We start from the raw sequence: 16,964 nt of genomic DNA on the forward strand, positions 1-16,964 counted from the left end.
CCACTCCCTTTTTCAGGAGGACCTCCATGTGGTTCCAGGGAGAGCTACCGTGTTCTTACATCCCTCTACACCCTACACCACAGTGCACAGGTTCAGGAGTCACCCCGTGACCAAAGCCTCGTAAATTACATCCTCCTTAGCAAACAGCCCCAACGTTTCCAACTGGAACTAGAAAAATGGGGCAAGTGGTGGATAGCAAAGTCCAGGGGCACATGGCAACCACACCTCCTGCTACCTGGAAGACCACCTGCAGGGGCAGAGACAGAAGCTAAAATCAAGAGATTGAGAGATGGAAAGCCTTAATTTCTGTTGTTCCGGGGCCTGTCTGCACTTTGCCTTTCCCTCAGACTGGCTGCTTAGCTCTTCCCTTGATCACACAAGATATACCAATATCTTTCCCCGAAAGTCCTAATATAAAATACCTTCCCCCACCACACCACAATTCTGCATTAGAAATGCCAACCATGGCCTCCGACTACCAGCCAAATCCCCTCTAATCCGTGGATGAATGCAGCTAGTATGTTTTATACATATGACTTCCTGCTCTTCACCAATGTTCTGGGTAACTCTTTTAAAGGTAATCATTCGTAAGTAACCAGTTGGTCATGACCTGGTATAAAAATATTATCCGGGCCAATCAGAGCCCCAACTCCATACTCAACCTCACAGAGATCTGAACCAGAGAGGGCCAGGATATTGAGTCGTTTAGCAATGATGTCAAAAGAGAAAGACTGGCAGGAGGTAGAGTTGGAACCACAACATACCAAAGCCATCGGTGAGCTGAGTTATGATGAGCAGATACCAGCACTATGCATGGGGCTCCCATCCATGAGGTACCCGCCCCACCTGAAAGATGAAGATCACCTCCAGCCCTACAGCAGCCTCAGTCACTAATGGATTTCTGGGGCTCGTGCACCTGAAACTGCAGTAACCTCCCCACCCCCACTCCACCACACACTATCTTTTTTTAATTCAGACACTCAAGTGAATCCCTGTTCCTGAAAACCAGAAAGAACTAACCCCAAATAATTGTGAATGCAGAATTCTTTCTAGAGAAGCCAATCAGCAGACACACACCACCTTGTTACCTTCTTACCCAGAACCCTCCCACTGGGTTACTATTTATGTGATCGTGTCAAAACTACCGACGAATACGCAGTTTAATAATCAAAGCCATCTTCTTTAATCAACTTGGTGTCAAACATCAAAACATAATTTAAGAAACTATTTAACATATACCCAGCATCAATTTTCTCTACAAATTAGAAAATTAAATTGAATGTTACTGCCGCAGGTGGTGGTTAAATAAAAACCTTAGCTATCCGAATTGCCATTGTTAATATAAAACCTACTTCATGACATTTTTAGCTTGCTCTCATTGTGGGACATGTTTTTAAAGTGGACAGGACTTTATAAATGCCCTGTATGTAAATGATGTATTTTCTTTTTACCTTCTTATATTTTCTTCTTTACCTGCTCACAGGTCCACTTTGATAGAAAACTGGCAAAAGAGTTAAACGGTATAAGTGAATTTAACAGATGGAACAAACATGACCATGTGAGATCACCAAACACCCACCAGGAGGCTTATCTGATGACCACATCCAGGTAAATGAAGAAGTACTTAACTCTACAGTACTTTCAGATGCCTACGAGGTATTTGCCATCTACTCCCAGGCAACTGCCAACTAAAATCACAGTATTATGCTGTCAGTAACTTTCATAGAATTTTTTCTGTTCTTCCTCACTAATCTACCACTATTACTTACATAAGAGAACAGAGGGAGAAATCAGAGAGGTACTGGTAACATGCTATACAACACGGATGCACCTTGAAAATGTTTTGCTAAGTAAAAGAAACCAGTCACAAACGGCCACATGTTGTATGATTCCATTTAGATAAAATGTCCAGAAAAGACAAATCCATAGTCAGTAACTAGATTAGTGGCTGGCTGCCTGGAGCTGGGGAGGAGTGAAAATGGGAAGTGACTGTTAATGTGTATGCGACTTCTTTGGGGGGTGATAAAAATGTTCTGGGATTAGTGGTGACAGTCGCACAACTCTGTGAGTATATTAAAAATCACTGAATTGTACACTTCTTAGGGGAAAATTTTATGGTATGTAAATAATATCTCAATAAAGCTGATATTTAAAATACAGACAGATGGCGGTGGGTGGAGGGTGCACATATGCAGAGAGAGCCAGGAAAAGTAGAAGAGAGGAGAAAAATCATGAATTTTTCCTCTTTTGCTTACCTAGGCAGTCTCCAACAAAAGACAGGTCACATTCCCTAAGTTCAATCACAAATCAAGCATAAAATAGATGGGATTCTCCCCTAGAAATGGTGATTGGAGTTCCTCAAAAGTAAGGGGCTGACTTAAGGAAAATATTCTGGTGGGGTGAGAAGTTAAGACAAAGGCTAAGGTGCAGTAAGAGATGAGTAAGGGGATGAGGATTGAGAAGTTCTCTGACCTAAGGAATGAAACTTGAAAGAGACTGAAGGGCAGGAATGGGGGCTGGGTTAGGAAGAGGAATGGTGTGTGGTTAAGAGGTTTGATGAAGGAGAGGAATAGTAGGCTGTTTCTCCCAGCCAGGATCATTCATCTCAGCTGCTATGGAGTTTCAGCCATTGCTGAGATGAGAAGAAAATTTGAAGAATATAAGGCACAGGAGCGGAAATCCAAGCTGATTTCAAAAGTCAGGAGGGTGTCATCTACAGCAGTAAGGAGAAAGAGAGGGGAGGGAAATCTGAGGAACCTCTACCCAAAAAAGAAAGAAAAGATTCCTGCAGTCCTACAGTCAGGAAACTACTGAAGCCTTATGTATACAGAAAATAAATTGAGGGTATAATCCAGGACTACTTCTAATGACCTAAACAGACCTTCTCTTCACTAGCCTGCATGAACCTCTTTGATATGAAATGCTCTTTCAGATTCAGATTTCACAAGTAATGGGTGGTGTATTTAGTGGCACTAGGGACCATGCCGCTCTCACAAATAATCCCAAACAATGCATAATTTAGGCAAACAGCCTCAAGAGTAGATGGGGAAAAAGATGGGGTAGCTATTAAATCTGTTAATCCTAACTATAAAAATCCACTCCATCATGCAAGAAGCCTTTCCCTTGGGGCATAAAAGTGTTCCATCTGAACAGGGTGATGAGTATGCAAATAAGAAAAGCTCTAGCTTAATTTTCAAGGAACGAATCCAAGCTCAAGGTGGTGTATCCTCTTGAGAAGCCAAAAGCACTTTCTGTTTTAGTGAAAGGCCTCTTCTGTTTTGCTGCAGTGGAAACGGAAGCAGCCACGCCAAGGTTCAGGCTCCACTCTCTCTCTCTCTCCAAGTTCCAATGTTCTTTACATTACTTGACCCATCCTCTTAAAATGCCTTTTTTTTTTTCCCTCTTGCGATCAATCCTTCCCTCTAAATTACTAGAGCACTAATTGCCCGCACTACTTTCTTGGCACTTGCATACAAGTTTAGTTCACGTTTCATGTAAATAGGTTTTATCTTCCTAATTAGATCATTCCAGACCATGTTTTATAGATCTCTTTGCATATTCAATAGCAAGCTGGCACCATACTTCCACTAGAAGGAAGTAAAATATTTTACATATATTTGTTTGTTTGTGTATTCAGTCTTGGCAGGGGGGAATGACTGTGAATTAACAGTCGTATTCTGGGAAGTTTCTAAGTAAAACCACCGTAGCACAGGGGATCTTAAAAAATATGAAGCCAATATCTAAACCACCTAATTAAAAATTCATGATTATAGGTAGAAAAGACAATAAGACATCTCTCAAAAAAGGTAAACTAAAAAATCTTTTACAGTTTTAAAATAAGTTTCCACCATATATGCACAGGTCTATCTATTTGGGGATTAAGTAAATAATTTAAGCATATAACCTTAATGACAGCTTGAAATTTGCAGTCAACTGGCAGAAAGTAGATGGCAAGTTCTGCTTTGATTCTCAGTGTATGGAGTCCAAGTCTTTTCCTCCTGAGAAAACCCTGTGCCTGAATTTTTTTATCTATAACTTTTGAAAAGTCCTCACTAATTTTAATTAGCACTAGAGAGCTAATTTAGGCCCCCAAGAAATGTTCTGCCCTCCTGGAGACTACAAATTAAAAGGCCCAAACAACTCTAGGGGCTAAGGTTAGGCGGGGGAACCTCCATCACCTCCTGCAGGAAGATGCCCCAGACAGGGGCTATAATGAGGGCAGGGATTACAGCAAGAATGTGTTCCTCTTGCCACGAGACAGCTCTCTACTCAGTTCAGGCAGAACATTAAGCCTTCTTAGGTGCTGAGATATCAAAACATAACTGTGACCTACTTACTGGGGGGGAAAGGGCAGACTAATATTTTAAAGGAGAGATGAAAAGTTGATTTTCACTTTGGTGAGAATACTCAAGGATAATAAGATTTGAATATTAAGTGAGAACACTTCAGACCATGTCACAGGAAAGTGTTTCTCAAAGAGTACTGTATGCATTAAAAATGCAGATTCCTGTGCTCCCTCCCACTGAAGTGAATCTCAATTTTTTGGAGGGAGCGTGGACACCCTGGAATATGCATGTTTAAACAAGTCTATTTGCTATTGAGTCTTCTGCCTCCAAAACAGTGCTCGAGCTAAAGAACAACGCCAAAGTTTTCAGCTGAAACAGCAGAGTGTGGATGTTGTTGGAGGATCTTTGTTGCTACTTTGCATCCATTTAATAAAAGTTTAGAAGTGGAAGGCACACATATAAAGAGTGATTATTTTAAAAATAATGATTCAGTTGATGGGTTATTCCTCATCAGAATTTAAATTCACATTTAGCCAAGTGGCCAACTACTCATGGCTTCACAACTATACTCGAGACCAAATTCGTGATAGGGATTTTTAAAGCCCACATTTGTTCAGCAGGATCTATAAAGTTTTCACCAATAAAACATCTACGTGAAGGCACTAGAGATGCACTGTCCAAACTGGCAGCCACTGGCCATGTGGGACTAAAAATGACCATGTGAGACATGGAAAATAAAATATATACTGGATTTCAAAGACTTAGTAAAAAAATGTACAGTATCTCATTTATAATAAGTTTTTTACACTGATTACATGTTGATACAATATTTTTGGATTGTCTGATTAAGTGAAATATCTTACTTAGAACATTTAAAGTCACATGTGGCTAGTATTATATTTCTTTCAGACAGCACTGATCTGGACATTTAAAGTACATCACTGCTTTAGCTGATTAAATGCTCCACCAAAATTCTTGGTCACTCAAATAAATATTTATGTTTAAAGGAAATCTGGCTTACACATACAGCCACTAATAAGTGTTATTTACTCTATCCATGTAATGTAAAAGATACAATTACGTGCTTTCACCTCATTTTCCTATGTTTCTCAGCTGTCCTTAATCCCCCATAACCACATAAACTCAAGGTCAATTTCTTTTCCCATGTCCATACCTGAGCAGAAAGGCTCTCCTGCAAAATTTTCTCTCATAAATGCTAATAAGTGACAACTCCCAAAGTAATCTTGTTTTTAATTTCTGTCATTTTTTTAAATGTTCATTCATACACAGGCTTTCTCCTACTACTTCTCTATGCCATTATTTTGGGAGAAAAATTAATCAAAACTTTTGAATGTGATATTAGATGTTAAGATGTTTTCATGTTGTTTTTTTTCCTAATTACGAAATTGTTCACATTTATTTCAGGAAAAAGTTCAAATACAAATAAGAAAAAAGTTACTCAGAAAGAAACATGGAATATTTTGGTACACAGCCTCCTAATTTTTTAAATTCACTATTTATGAGTGTTGATATAAAGATATTAATTTTAATTACTTTATCAATATTTTCAAGCTAAATGTTGCACTTTTAAAAAGACTACTTTTCCTACTTCCCCTATATTTTGTGTTGATTCCACAAAATATAACCTAAACCATAAACACCCATCACTTGTAAAAAGAAAATGTTTAGCTTTTACCTTTCTTTAAAAGATTAAAGGGTTTCTTTAATATGTAAGTTTCAGGTTTACAGCAATAGAATTCCTCATCTGTATACACTATGAAGTGATGACCAGCACAGTTCTAGTTACCATCCATTCACCATACAGTCGACCCCCTTTCACCCATACCCACCCCGCTTTCCCTGTGGTAACCACTAATACGATCTCTGTATCTGTGAGTTTGTTTTTGGTTTGTTTGTTCATTTGTTTTGTTTCTAGATGAAATGGCCTCAGACACCCAAGGAAGTAGACCAGATGACCACTGATACTCTACACCAGTCTCAAAATGGGATTCCCCAGACCAGCCACATCAGCATCACCTGGGAACCTGTCAGAAACGTAAATTATCAAGTACCATCTTGGACTTACTGAATCAGAAACTCTGGCGGTGGGCCCACAGTCTGTGCTGTGATTCTGGAGACCACTCAAATTCTAGAACCACAGTTCTAGACGGTGCTGGTCTGATCTGTTACTCCCACTATCAGCTTATAAGGCTTCTTAGAGAGCTCAGAGACTTTTCTGTCCCACAGAACTGGGAAGTCAGATAATAAGCAAGATAATTTCTTCCATGAACAGGTGGTTTTCCTGGTATCTTCTGGATTCACTAAAAGCAATTCTTTGTTTGTTTTTCTTTTCTTTTCTTTTTTTTCCACGTTCTTTATCCTGGAGGCAGCATGTTTTCTTTTCAGTAACTTCCCGTGGTTGCTCATGGCCTCTTCAAGCCACAGGATGCATTTCCGAGCCTGCTAAAGATCTTTTTAACATGTTTGCATTACCCATCATCAATTCTCTACACCAGTGGGCTTTGAATCATTCTGCATTTTACTGAATATAAAAAAAAATAGTAGAGTATACACTTTGGAGCCAGTCTGCCTTCAGTCACTTATCAGCGGTGTGACCTTGAGCAAGCTACTTAACCTCTTTGTGCCTCAGTTTCCTCACCTATACACTGTAGATAACAATCTCTCTCATAGTTGTTACGGGATTAACTGTTAATATATGCAATGCATTTAAAACAGTGCCTGACACACTGTAAGTATGCTTACTATTATTAGCATTTGTTCAAGGACCTGGATAACACAGAGGGAAAGACATCTTAGGAAGTGTAAGGACAACTAATTAATCCTAAGGACAGCTGGGGATCTCCTCTGGAACTACAGAAAAGAACAAAGCAAGGAACTGCTCTGCAGTTTGCGAGTAAAATTCTTAATAGGGCAATACTACAGTTGACCCTTGAACAACACGGGGGTGAGGGGCACCAATCCTCCACACAGTTCAAACCCTCGTTGTTCAAGGGTCAACTGTACCTGGTAGTCTGGAACCAGAAAGTAAATGACTCATGATCAAAGATAACTGGCCACTAATATCATACCGGTCTAATGGCTCAAATGAAACCTCAAGAAAAATGAGGTAAGACATTAAAGTACAAATCGATCCACTAGCACAAGACAAGATCATGGTTTTCATAAGGTGCCATGTTAATGAATAAGCTAGAAAATAACTCTCTAATTCTAGAGTGACTATCTGGTTAATCATTTATGCCCTCAAATCAGGCAAGCTCAAGAAAGACCTACAAATCACCGCCACTCAAAAAACAAGTTATCCTAAGGCAGCTGAACAATTTTTCCATAGCACTTAGTTGCCTGCATTCTCAACATCCATTTCCCTCTTCTTCCTTCCTGTTAGATTCTAAATTTTCTAGCCAAGCTGTTTGGGTGGGACTGACCCCTCACCACTCCCAACCCCAATTCCCTGCACCCCAAGATGCATTCTGATTAGCTGATGTCAATCAGCAATATCCTCTTCTGACTCCAGTGGAAAGAGGTTCTGAGCGAGACACGTGACCCAAGCACAGTCAATCAAGCCAGTGAGACTGATCCCATGGCCATAGTGGAAGTACAGTACTGGGCAAGCAGAGGTGCTCTTTTCTACTGGATGTCCTTACAGATTTGGGACCCAGGGCAGCCAACTTGGGACTCCAGGGACCCAAGAGCCTACCATTCTCAGGTGTGGAGTCCACACCAGCAAGGAAAGCCAAAAAGTGGAAAGAAACTGGATCCTGGTCATACCATCTAAGCCCAGAAGCAAGTATGGCTTAAATGTTGAATTTGTCTACTACTCTCTGTCATGTCTCTTTGTCATTTAAACCACTTTGGGTTAGGTTTCCTTTTACTTACAATCAAGAGAACTCCAAATGATACATGCCTCATAAACAGATTACACTGTAAAGGTAACAAAAAAGTCAGCTATCTTCACAATTAACAGGAAACTTACTTGTTTAAGTCATGACTTTCGTTTACCTGTCATAATTAAAGATATTAGGAAAAAATACATAAACCCACTTTTCTCACTTGGAAATCATTTTATCTGGAGTCTCAAAGTACAGAGGCAAGCTTTTGAATAAGCTCCACATTGGCCCCTTGGTTTACACATACTCAGTACTGCTGAGCTTTCATTGTGACTGAACCCCTTCCTGATTTTTCAGGGCAATTCCAAGATAAAACACTCCCACCCCATCTAGGGCCCTGGTAAAAGTGTGCCCTAAGTATTCAACAGCAAAAAGGGAGTGAGAAATCATGAAGTAAGGGATGTGTGCCTATTAACTTTATCAATGGCAGACTTACCTGTTATAGCATTAAATGTGCCCTCATCAGATTAAGCTATTGCTTTTCAGATCCAAAACCTTTGCACGTGATACTAACTAACCTCGGTCACTCAAAGCAAGTACTGTAACAGGTCAAGTTAATTTATATATCACAGGCCCTAAGTAAACAGGTTAATTTGTATACAGTTGACCCTTGAACAACAAGCGTTTGAACTGTGCAGGTACACTTACACTTACATTTACACATTTATTTTCAATAAATATATACATGTACAGTAAATGTATTTTCCCTTCCTTATGATTTTCTTAATAATGTTTTCTTTTCTCCAGCTTACTTTACAGTAAGAATACAGTATATCATACATATAACTTACAAATTATGTGTTAATCGACTGTTTATGTTACGGATAAGGCTTCAGGTCAACAGTGGGCTATTAGTAGCTAAGTTCTGGGGGAGTCAAATACATGGATTTTCAACCATGCAGCAGGTTGGTGCCCCTAACCCCCATGCTGTTCCAGGGTCAAACTGTATTTTCGTGTCTAAGGTATTGTATACTTCAATATATTGAAATGTAAGATGTGTTAAAAATAAAAGATTTCTGACAAGCCTAGGGCATCTCTTTCTGAACGGCTATAAAAACCACCTGGTGCTCTGAATCATTTTGGCTGTGGGACTGACAGTTCCCCAAATAGGAAACTGGCCACCTTATGGAAACAGTCAGCTTGCTCTGGTGGGACGTGTTCAAGCAGAGGTGAGCTGATCTTGAGAGGGGGACAGGGTGGGTGATTTCAAAGGGACCTGTAAGGCATCCCAGGCCCCTGTGACGGGACATGAGGGCCCCCTACCTGCCAGAGCCTTGATGCGGGACCGCTCGAAGAGCCGCGCGGAGCTGTTCTCGTTGTCCCAGTCGTCCACGTCCCAGCGGTTGTTGACGTCGCTGTACTGCTGCTGGATCTCAATGTTGTCATAGTCTGTGGCTACTGTGGTCGTCATCTTGGACCGCCTCAGCTGCTTCTCCACATCAGCTCCTTCTTAGAGGTCTGTGAGAAACAGAAGGAAAACCCTCGTCAGAAGTCTAAGCTGTCGATCCCCACAAAACCTACTGGGGAAAGGTGAGCAGAAGATAACACAACTCCTGCGTGCTGAGAGCAGGTCTCTGGAGTCAATCGAAGCTGGCTGGGAACTTCAGCACTGCCCCGTAACATGTGTGTGACCTTGGCCAAGGCACAACATCTCTGAGCCTCCGCTTCCGCAGACATTAAGGAGGGAAGATACTCTACAGGTTGTTGAGAAGACTGAATGAGATGACGGATACCCAACAAAGGGTGGGTTTCTTCCTCCTTTCTGAAGTTTAAACTTTGCAATTTTAAAGTTTTTATTAGAGCTGGATGAATACCTACCTTGGGGTTCTGCATGAACTAATCTGTTTCTATTGTGTGTCACCATAAACTATAATCTTTTAGCTTCTCCTAGAAATTCATATAATGTGATGTAAGAGAACTAACAGATCATTTTATCTAAGCATTATCATTTACATATTAGAAAACTGATGCCTCAGATTAAATGACATAGTAAATATACAGCAGCAAGGACAGTACTAGTGTTTAACAGATACCAAAAAATGACTGAATAATGACTGAAATTATGTATATGACTGTGTTACTACAAATTCTACTACCCACCCCAATACCCACGTCTCAGGGACCCACCCAGGGCCACAGCGTTTTACAGGGATAAATTGGAAACAAGAACTTCAGCCTCAACGTTTGGCCCACTGCCATCTTTATCACAGTGCCCTCAGAGAATTAAGAGAGATACATTTAGCTTTAAATATATAGCTTCTCCCCTCAATACAGTTATTATTCATTCATGGAACCAAAATGTTCCAGGGACCTAGTACATGCTCAGCACTGTTCCAGATGCTGGGTTAACAGTAAACAAGATAAGGACCTGGCTCTAGTGAAGCTTACATCCTACTAGGAAGAGCTGGACAAAAAAAAGCACACAAGAAACGACAAGATAGTTGAAAGAAAATAAAATGAAACTGGAGTGATGTGACACAGAGTGAGTCATCAATCATACTGTGTTATAAACTTCAAAGCTGCTAAGAGACTAGACTTAATCATCCTCACTACAAAAAAGAAATGATAATTATGTGAAGCGACAGAGGTGTTAGCTAATGCTACAGTGGTAATCATACTGCAATATATAAACATATCAAATCAACATATCTTACACCTTAAAACTTACAAAGTATTATGTGTCTGTTATATCTTAATTTAAAAATAAAAGAGAGAAAAGGAAGGAATGGCTAGTTTAGAGCTGGTGGTCAGGGAAGGCCTCAGTCGGTATTTAAACTGAGCTCTCAATGGTCTTGTCACACCCAGATCAAGAGGAATAACATTCTAGGCAAAGGAAACTACTCATGTAAAGGCTCTAAGGTGAGAACAGCAGGGCTTGTTGGAGGAATGAAGAGCTCAGTGTGGCCCAAGTCTGGTGGGCAGGGAGAGATACAAGGAGATGAGGTTGGAAAGGTTAGGTGGAGCCAGTCCACAAAGGGCTGTTAACCTAAGTGTGAGGGAAGCCACGGCAGGATTTTAACCTAATAACTGACATCACTGGATGTATGTTTTTAAAAGATCAATCCTGGTGCTGTGTGAAAAACGGATTCTAGGAGGCAAGGATATGTGCTTAATTCCTATGGGTGTGGTTAACTTCCTGCATATTTTATATACAAGCCTATCTAAGTAACTTAAAAAGAGGAGGAGGAAGAGGAGGAAGAAAGATGCACACTCCCCCCACTTAGTTGTAGGAAGATATCCCAAGGGAAAAGATGTTTGTCATCTCCCCCTCCCATCCCTTCCCACAGGCCCCATCTTAAGACTCAAAAATTAATTATAAGATTTTGTACCTGGATGCTCGTTTCGTGAAAACCTCATTCAGCATGCACCAAGAATGCACGCACAGACCAGAGTTAGCAAGCCTAATCACTGGAGCTCATGCACTAATCAAACCAGACACCACCCGGCAACCACAAATGGACCACTCGAGCTCACATTTTCCCCCACACATGGCACCAAACAAAGAAAATAAACAAAGCCACATACGCAGAAAAGAAACATTCCTCTTATTGTGCTTCAAAAGGCAGCTTTTCTCAAGTTCTAGCACAGAACCACACAAGGCACACGCAACCAGGTGTCCGTGGACAATAAATTAAGCTGAAACAAATGAACTGCACCTCAAGTAGTGTAATAATTGGGGACAAAAGCACAAACATGCCCCCTCTTTTGTCATTAGCTGTTTTCTCACAAGATATCCAAGAATATCCCCAACACATCCTCCGTGTCCCCCTCACAACTGAACCACCATCTGTAACTCAGAGTCACCCATCTCTGGTCAAACAGAAACATCTCGGATGGGAGTAAAATCCTGGATTCCCATCAGGCAGACATTATCAAGGTCAAAAACATAAATTTATCAGTAGATCAATTTTAACACCTCCATTAGCAACGTATTGAAAAGATTTCATAAAAAGACAAAAAAATTCAGACACTTAAGCCAGTAAGTATATTCTATAGAAGGATCTTACAGTTGGTTTTTAGCATTCAGAGTCATAACCCTCCAAAAAAATAAAAATCAATATTGTTATGTACCATTTGACCTTGGAGATGGTTAAGTTTTATGACTCTATCAAAACCAAAGACTTCTACAAAATTCAGCCTTGGAGGATGCCATCTCTAGGGGGAAAAAACGTGAGAGTGCTATTAACTCCAAAATGTTTAACCCAACCCAAGGTGAAATCTGAACACCACATACCTCTCTCCAGATTCGTCCTGGCTATTTGGTGCCACCTGCTGACCAACGAGAACAAGCTACACCGAGGCCTCCAGGGCAGCAAGCAACCTGTGCTCCAGCTCCCACCACCCCTGACTCCAGAGTAAGCCCAACTACATCCCATGAATCTCTTCCTACCACTGACTTACCCACAAATTTCTCAACAAGCAAACATTGAGTCCTTGACTTAAGTTTAAAATAAGTCATTTAGAGAATGTCAGCACATGTTTCCTAAGAATTCTTCTTTAATGCTGTTCTTTAATAACGCCATTGTTCCTCAAAACAAAGAGGTGACTGGGGTGCAAAAGTTCCTATGAGTCTGTATACAAAAGAAGTATCGACTATAAGTTACTCTTTTTATTCGATTGTTTCACTCGAGCGTCTAAAAACTTGGATATCAGGGGCATTTTTGTCTTCAACGTTCTCTGTCCTAAGGCAATATCCTCACCAAACAGAAGAGTTTTCATAATGATAGAATTTTTTTTTTAAGTTTCAGGGATATGTCAAAGCAAAAAAGTCCCACATCCCCACCAGGGCCATAGTGAAACGGTGCTTCCAGGTATTCAACAGCAACAACGCAGGAACCTGAGGGTGAAGGAACAGTCAGAGTCAAGGCAAGAGCATGGACGAGAGCATGCCCATGGCACAGGGATCCCAGAAAGCCCAGCAAGCTACTACCATCATTATCCCCTAACCCACTTCAACAAAGGACGGTGCCAGCTGCGGGGGCAGCTTACATCGCGCCTATAGGTGTCCCCAGGCGGTTATCTATAAAGGGCTAGATTTTCCCAAGGTGCTAGCTATCAGCCATGTGTCCCAAGGGCCAGTGAAGCAATCTGTACTTCGATGGCTGTGGGAAGATTAGGAGGAGAGAAGAGAGGAGGGCTGGCCATCTTGGAACTGGGCCTGGTGGTGGGGCTGCCATTAGGAATGCTTGAGAGAACTACGTAAGGGTGGCGGGAGGTAAGACAATCTCCACTCCAGAGAAGGGCTCTCACTGTCCCAGCTGGCTCGGTGCGGCCCGAATTCTGACTTGATCACCACGGCAGGAACCCATTAAATAATCCTTGAGTGAATACAAATCACTAATATCCCAGATGTGATATGAATAATACTCATGTCTTCTGTGGCCAGACATTGGGAAGATGATTAAAACTGCTTCCCTGCTCTTCTCCATCCTAACTCTGTGTGTGTGTGTGTGTGTGTGTGTGTGTGTGTGTGTGTGTGTGCGTATAAAAATAAGGAATAAGTAAAAAAGCCAAGCCCCCTCCACAAATTAGTCTTCTCTAATCCTCTGCCCTTCTCTAATTCCTATGAACTGGAATTTTCCAAAAATACAAAGACATTCCAAAAGCTTTATCATTTTCTGCTTCATTAAGAAGACAATTTTATTTCTTCAAACTGGCAGACAAAGACAGACCCAAAGAGGCAAAGAGGTTCCTCCAGCACTGGCACATGCTACCACAAGGTCATAACCATCAGGAAAAAAAACTGGAGCTTCACCACTCCCAGCTTTAGGAGTTATTATTGATAGCTCTCTTCATTGACTAAAATTCTGAAAGTCAACACCTGGCAAAGTCCAGAGGGAAAACACTTGATCTGTTTATTTTCCAAGGTACCGTATCTGTTTTCCCTGTCACATGGGTATTAGATCAACACACAGGGTTTTGTTCTTTATAGTTTATCTCCAGGCTTCCTTCCACTGCCCTCTTCCGTCTGCCTGGATGATGTTACCCACCTACCCTATGCTGACAACCACTCCCTGGACAGCTAAGGGCAGCGTCTCCTAAGGATCAACAAGTCCGTGTCTACAACTAAACTCCTAATTCCTCCCTCCAAACCTTGTTTTCCCTCTGTCACTCGCTCACTGAACAGCACCCTCATTTCTCCCACTGACCTCAGCTAGAAACCTTGCGGTCATCCTTCATTTCTCTCTCTCCTCCCATATTCAGGCCCCAAGGTTGCCTGCGCCTCCTGAAAATCTCATAAATCAGCTCAAGCAATAGTTTCTTATTCCAGTGCCTCACCTCTCATTTTAACCCCTAATCCGCCACCCTACATTGCCGCCAGAGGGACCTTTCTAAAATGTAATTCTAATCACTTTATTCCCATGACTAAAATCTACCAATGCTCACGCCTTCAGAATAATAAATCCCCATGCCTTCAGAATAATGCCCAGAACCCTTTGAAGAGAAATGAGAGCCTTCATGAGGGGCCTGCCCAGCTCTCCAGCCTGGTTTCAATATTCTTGTCTTTAACTCTTGTAGCTCCTGAAGGAAAAGTCATGTTCCGGTCTCACCTCCAAAACTACTACCTAGAACAGCTCTCTCCTATTCCAACAAATCCTAGCTGATGTATCACCTCATCCAAGAAGCCACGCCTGATGCCTCCACCACCACCACCACCACCACCACCACCTAGTCTGAGTTAGACGACCCACATATGTCCTCCTTCCTAGACTCCTTATATACCTCTGCCCTATCACTTATCATCATAAGACTGTTTCATAATTACAAAACTTCTATTTACTAATCATCAGTAGGACACAGGCTCTTAAGGTCATGTCCCCATCATACTGTGTTTATATTTCTCAACTCCTAGCAAGGTGCCTGGAAACAGTAAGTGCTTGTGAATTATTTATGGACTGGTTGGGAGGGTGGGAGACTGGATGGAGGATGGGAAGGTGAGGCCACAGGAGCAATGACAATTCAAGCTGCCACGGGGGTACCGTCTCCATCAGTCATAGAGCCCAGAACACATACCCTTTTAAGTTACACAGATCTGCTGGGCTCTCTGCCTTCAATCTCAAGGCAGTCACATTTTTAGACTAGGCTGCTAATGAACACGAACTTATATTTAATAAGGTGCTTCTCTACGTACTTATTAAAATGCATGTTTTCCTTTTTAATTTAGTTTTTACCCATGAAAATAATTTATTTTTTGTCCAAACTAGAGAACAAAGCAACAAACAGGGAATAAATGGAATTTTCACTGGCGCTACACACATGCACAAACACACACTTCATTAATACCCAATATTAATTAAAGGCTCAAATAAATTAAAGAAAAAGGTGACTTAACATTTGCCAACCCTTCTTGAGGAGGAAAACCATATGCCAACAATTACTTCGACAGAATTCACAAACCCAAGTGTTCTGCAGATGCTTAAAAACCCTCCCACTTCACTCATAAAAAAAAAACTTGAAAAAGCATACACTGGACTGCTGGTGTGCCACCTTAAAAAAAAGAAGAAAAAAAAAAAAGATCCTGCTCAGGGACTCTGGAGGGACCAAACTATGTCCGAGAGTTTCCAGGAAGGGACCTCTGAGAGTTCTGCCTCAATCCTCTCAACTCTTCAGTAGCCAGAAAACAAGAGGGTCACACCCCGTTTACAGTTTGCCACCGAGGCATTCTGCAGCACGTGTAAATGGCCAATAAAGAGGAGTCTCTGGGCTTCCCTGGTGGTGCAGTGGTTGAGAATCTGCCTGCCAATGCAGGGGACACGGGTTTGAGCCCTGGTCTGGGAAGATCCCACATGCCGCGGAGCGACTAAGCCCGTGAGCCACAACTACTGAGCCTGCGCGTCTGGAGCCTGTGCTCCGCAACAAGAGAGGCCGCGATAGTGAGAGGCCCGCGCACCGCGATGAAGAGTGGCCCCCACTTGCCTCAACTAGAGAAAGCCCTCGCACAGAAACGAAGACCCAACACAGCCATAAATAAATAAAATAAATAAAATTAAAAAAAAAAAAAAAGAGGAGTCTCCGCAAGAAACCACATCTAGACCCACTGTGATGAATAAATCTGGCTAACCAACCGTTACTCAGGTTCACAGACCCAGTTCCATAAAAAGGCTCAAGAGTCCAACCTAAACATTCAAAGTTCTCTGCTCACAAACACCAGGACACACAGAAAAAGTCCTAGTGTGACAGCTGACAACATAAGAAAAAATCACACGCATACAAAGTCCTTTAGAAAAGTTTATCATTCACTTTTACAATTATCTAGTTTACTTGGAGCTTTACAGGAACACATCTACTGTACAAAGAGCATTATATGGCTGCATAAACCAGCCAAAATTCATAGACTCAGACCATTTTGCGAGGGAACGGTACTCAGAGACTTGTTTAAAATGAAACCTCGTTAATAAAGGTGGTCTTCAAATACTCTATAGTCATACTAACTTTTGTCTGTTTTATTTATCAGTGACAGAGTATGTTAAAATCTACCACTATGATTGTGGTTTTAACAGATTTCCCTTGTAACTCCCTGGATACATGCAAAATCATAATTATTTTATCTTCTTGGTGGGTTGTTAACATGAAATAGTCTATTTCCTCCATATTCATATATTAATTCTATTTTTATTGACAGTAATATTTGCCTGTCCCTCCCCACCCCCTTTCTGTTCTTTAAACCTTCTAGAGTCATTTTGTCTTAGGTATGTCTCTTATTTTTTAATTCAATCCAAGAGTCTGTCATTTAGTGGGCAAATATAACCCATGTACATTTATTAGGATTACT

At 41.3% G+C, this 16,964-nt stretch overlaps 1 protein-coding gene across 5 annotated transcripts in view; it reads right to left on the reverse strand.

Moving 5' to 3' along the window:
• SPTBN1 (spectrin beta, non-erythrocytic 1) overlaps positions 1-16,964 on the reverse strand; it is a 195,189-nt gene that overhangs the window by 131,529 nt on the left and 46,696 nt on the right. For 4 of the 5 annotated variants that reach the window (XM_036872634.1, XM_036872635.1, XM_036872636.1 and 1 more), the window contains one exon: positions 9,455-9,649. In XM_036872634.1, the coding sequence (XP_036728529.1) occupies positions 9,455-9,602 (148 nt within the window). In that variant the 5' untranslated portion in view covers positions 9,603-9,649. Of the gene's footprint in view, positions 1-9,454; positions 9,650-16,964 lie in introns of those variants that run through there. The other variant, XM_036872638.1, reaches the window with a different exon arrangement.

The sequence above is a fragment of the Balaenoptera musculus genome, chromosome 13 (genome assembly GCF_009873245.2).
Source record: "Balaenoptera musculus isolate JJ_BM4_2016_0621 chromosome 13, mBalMus1.pri.v3, whole genome shotgun sequence".
NCBI lineage: Eukaryota > Metazoa > Chordata > Mammalia > Artiodactyla > Balaenopteridae > Balaenoptera > Balaenoptera musculus.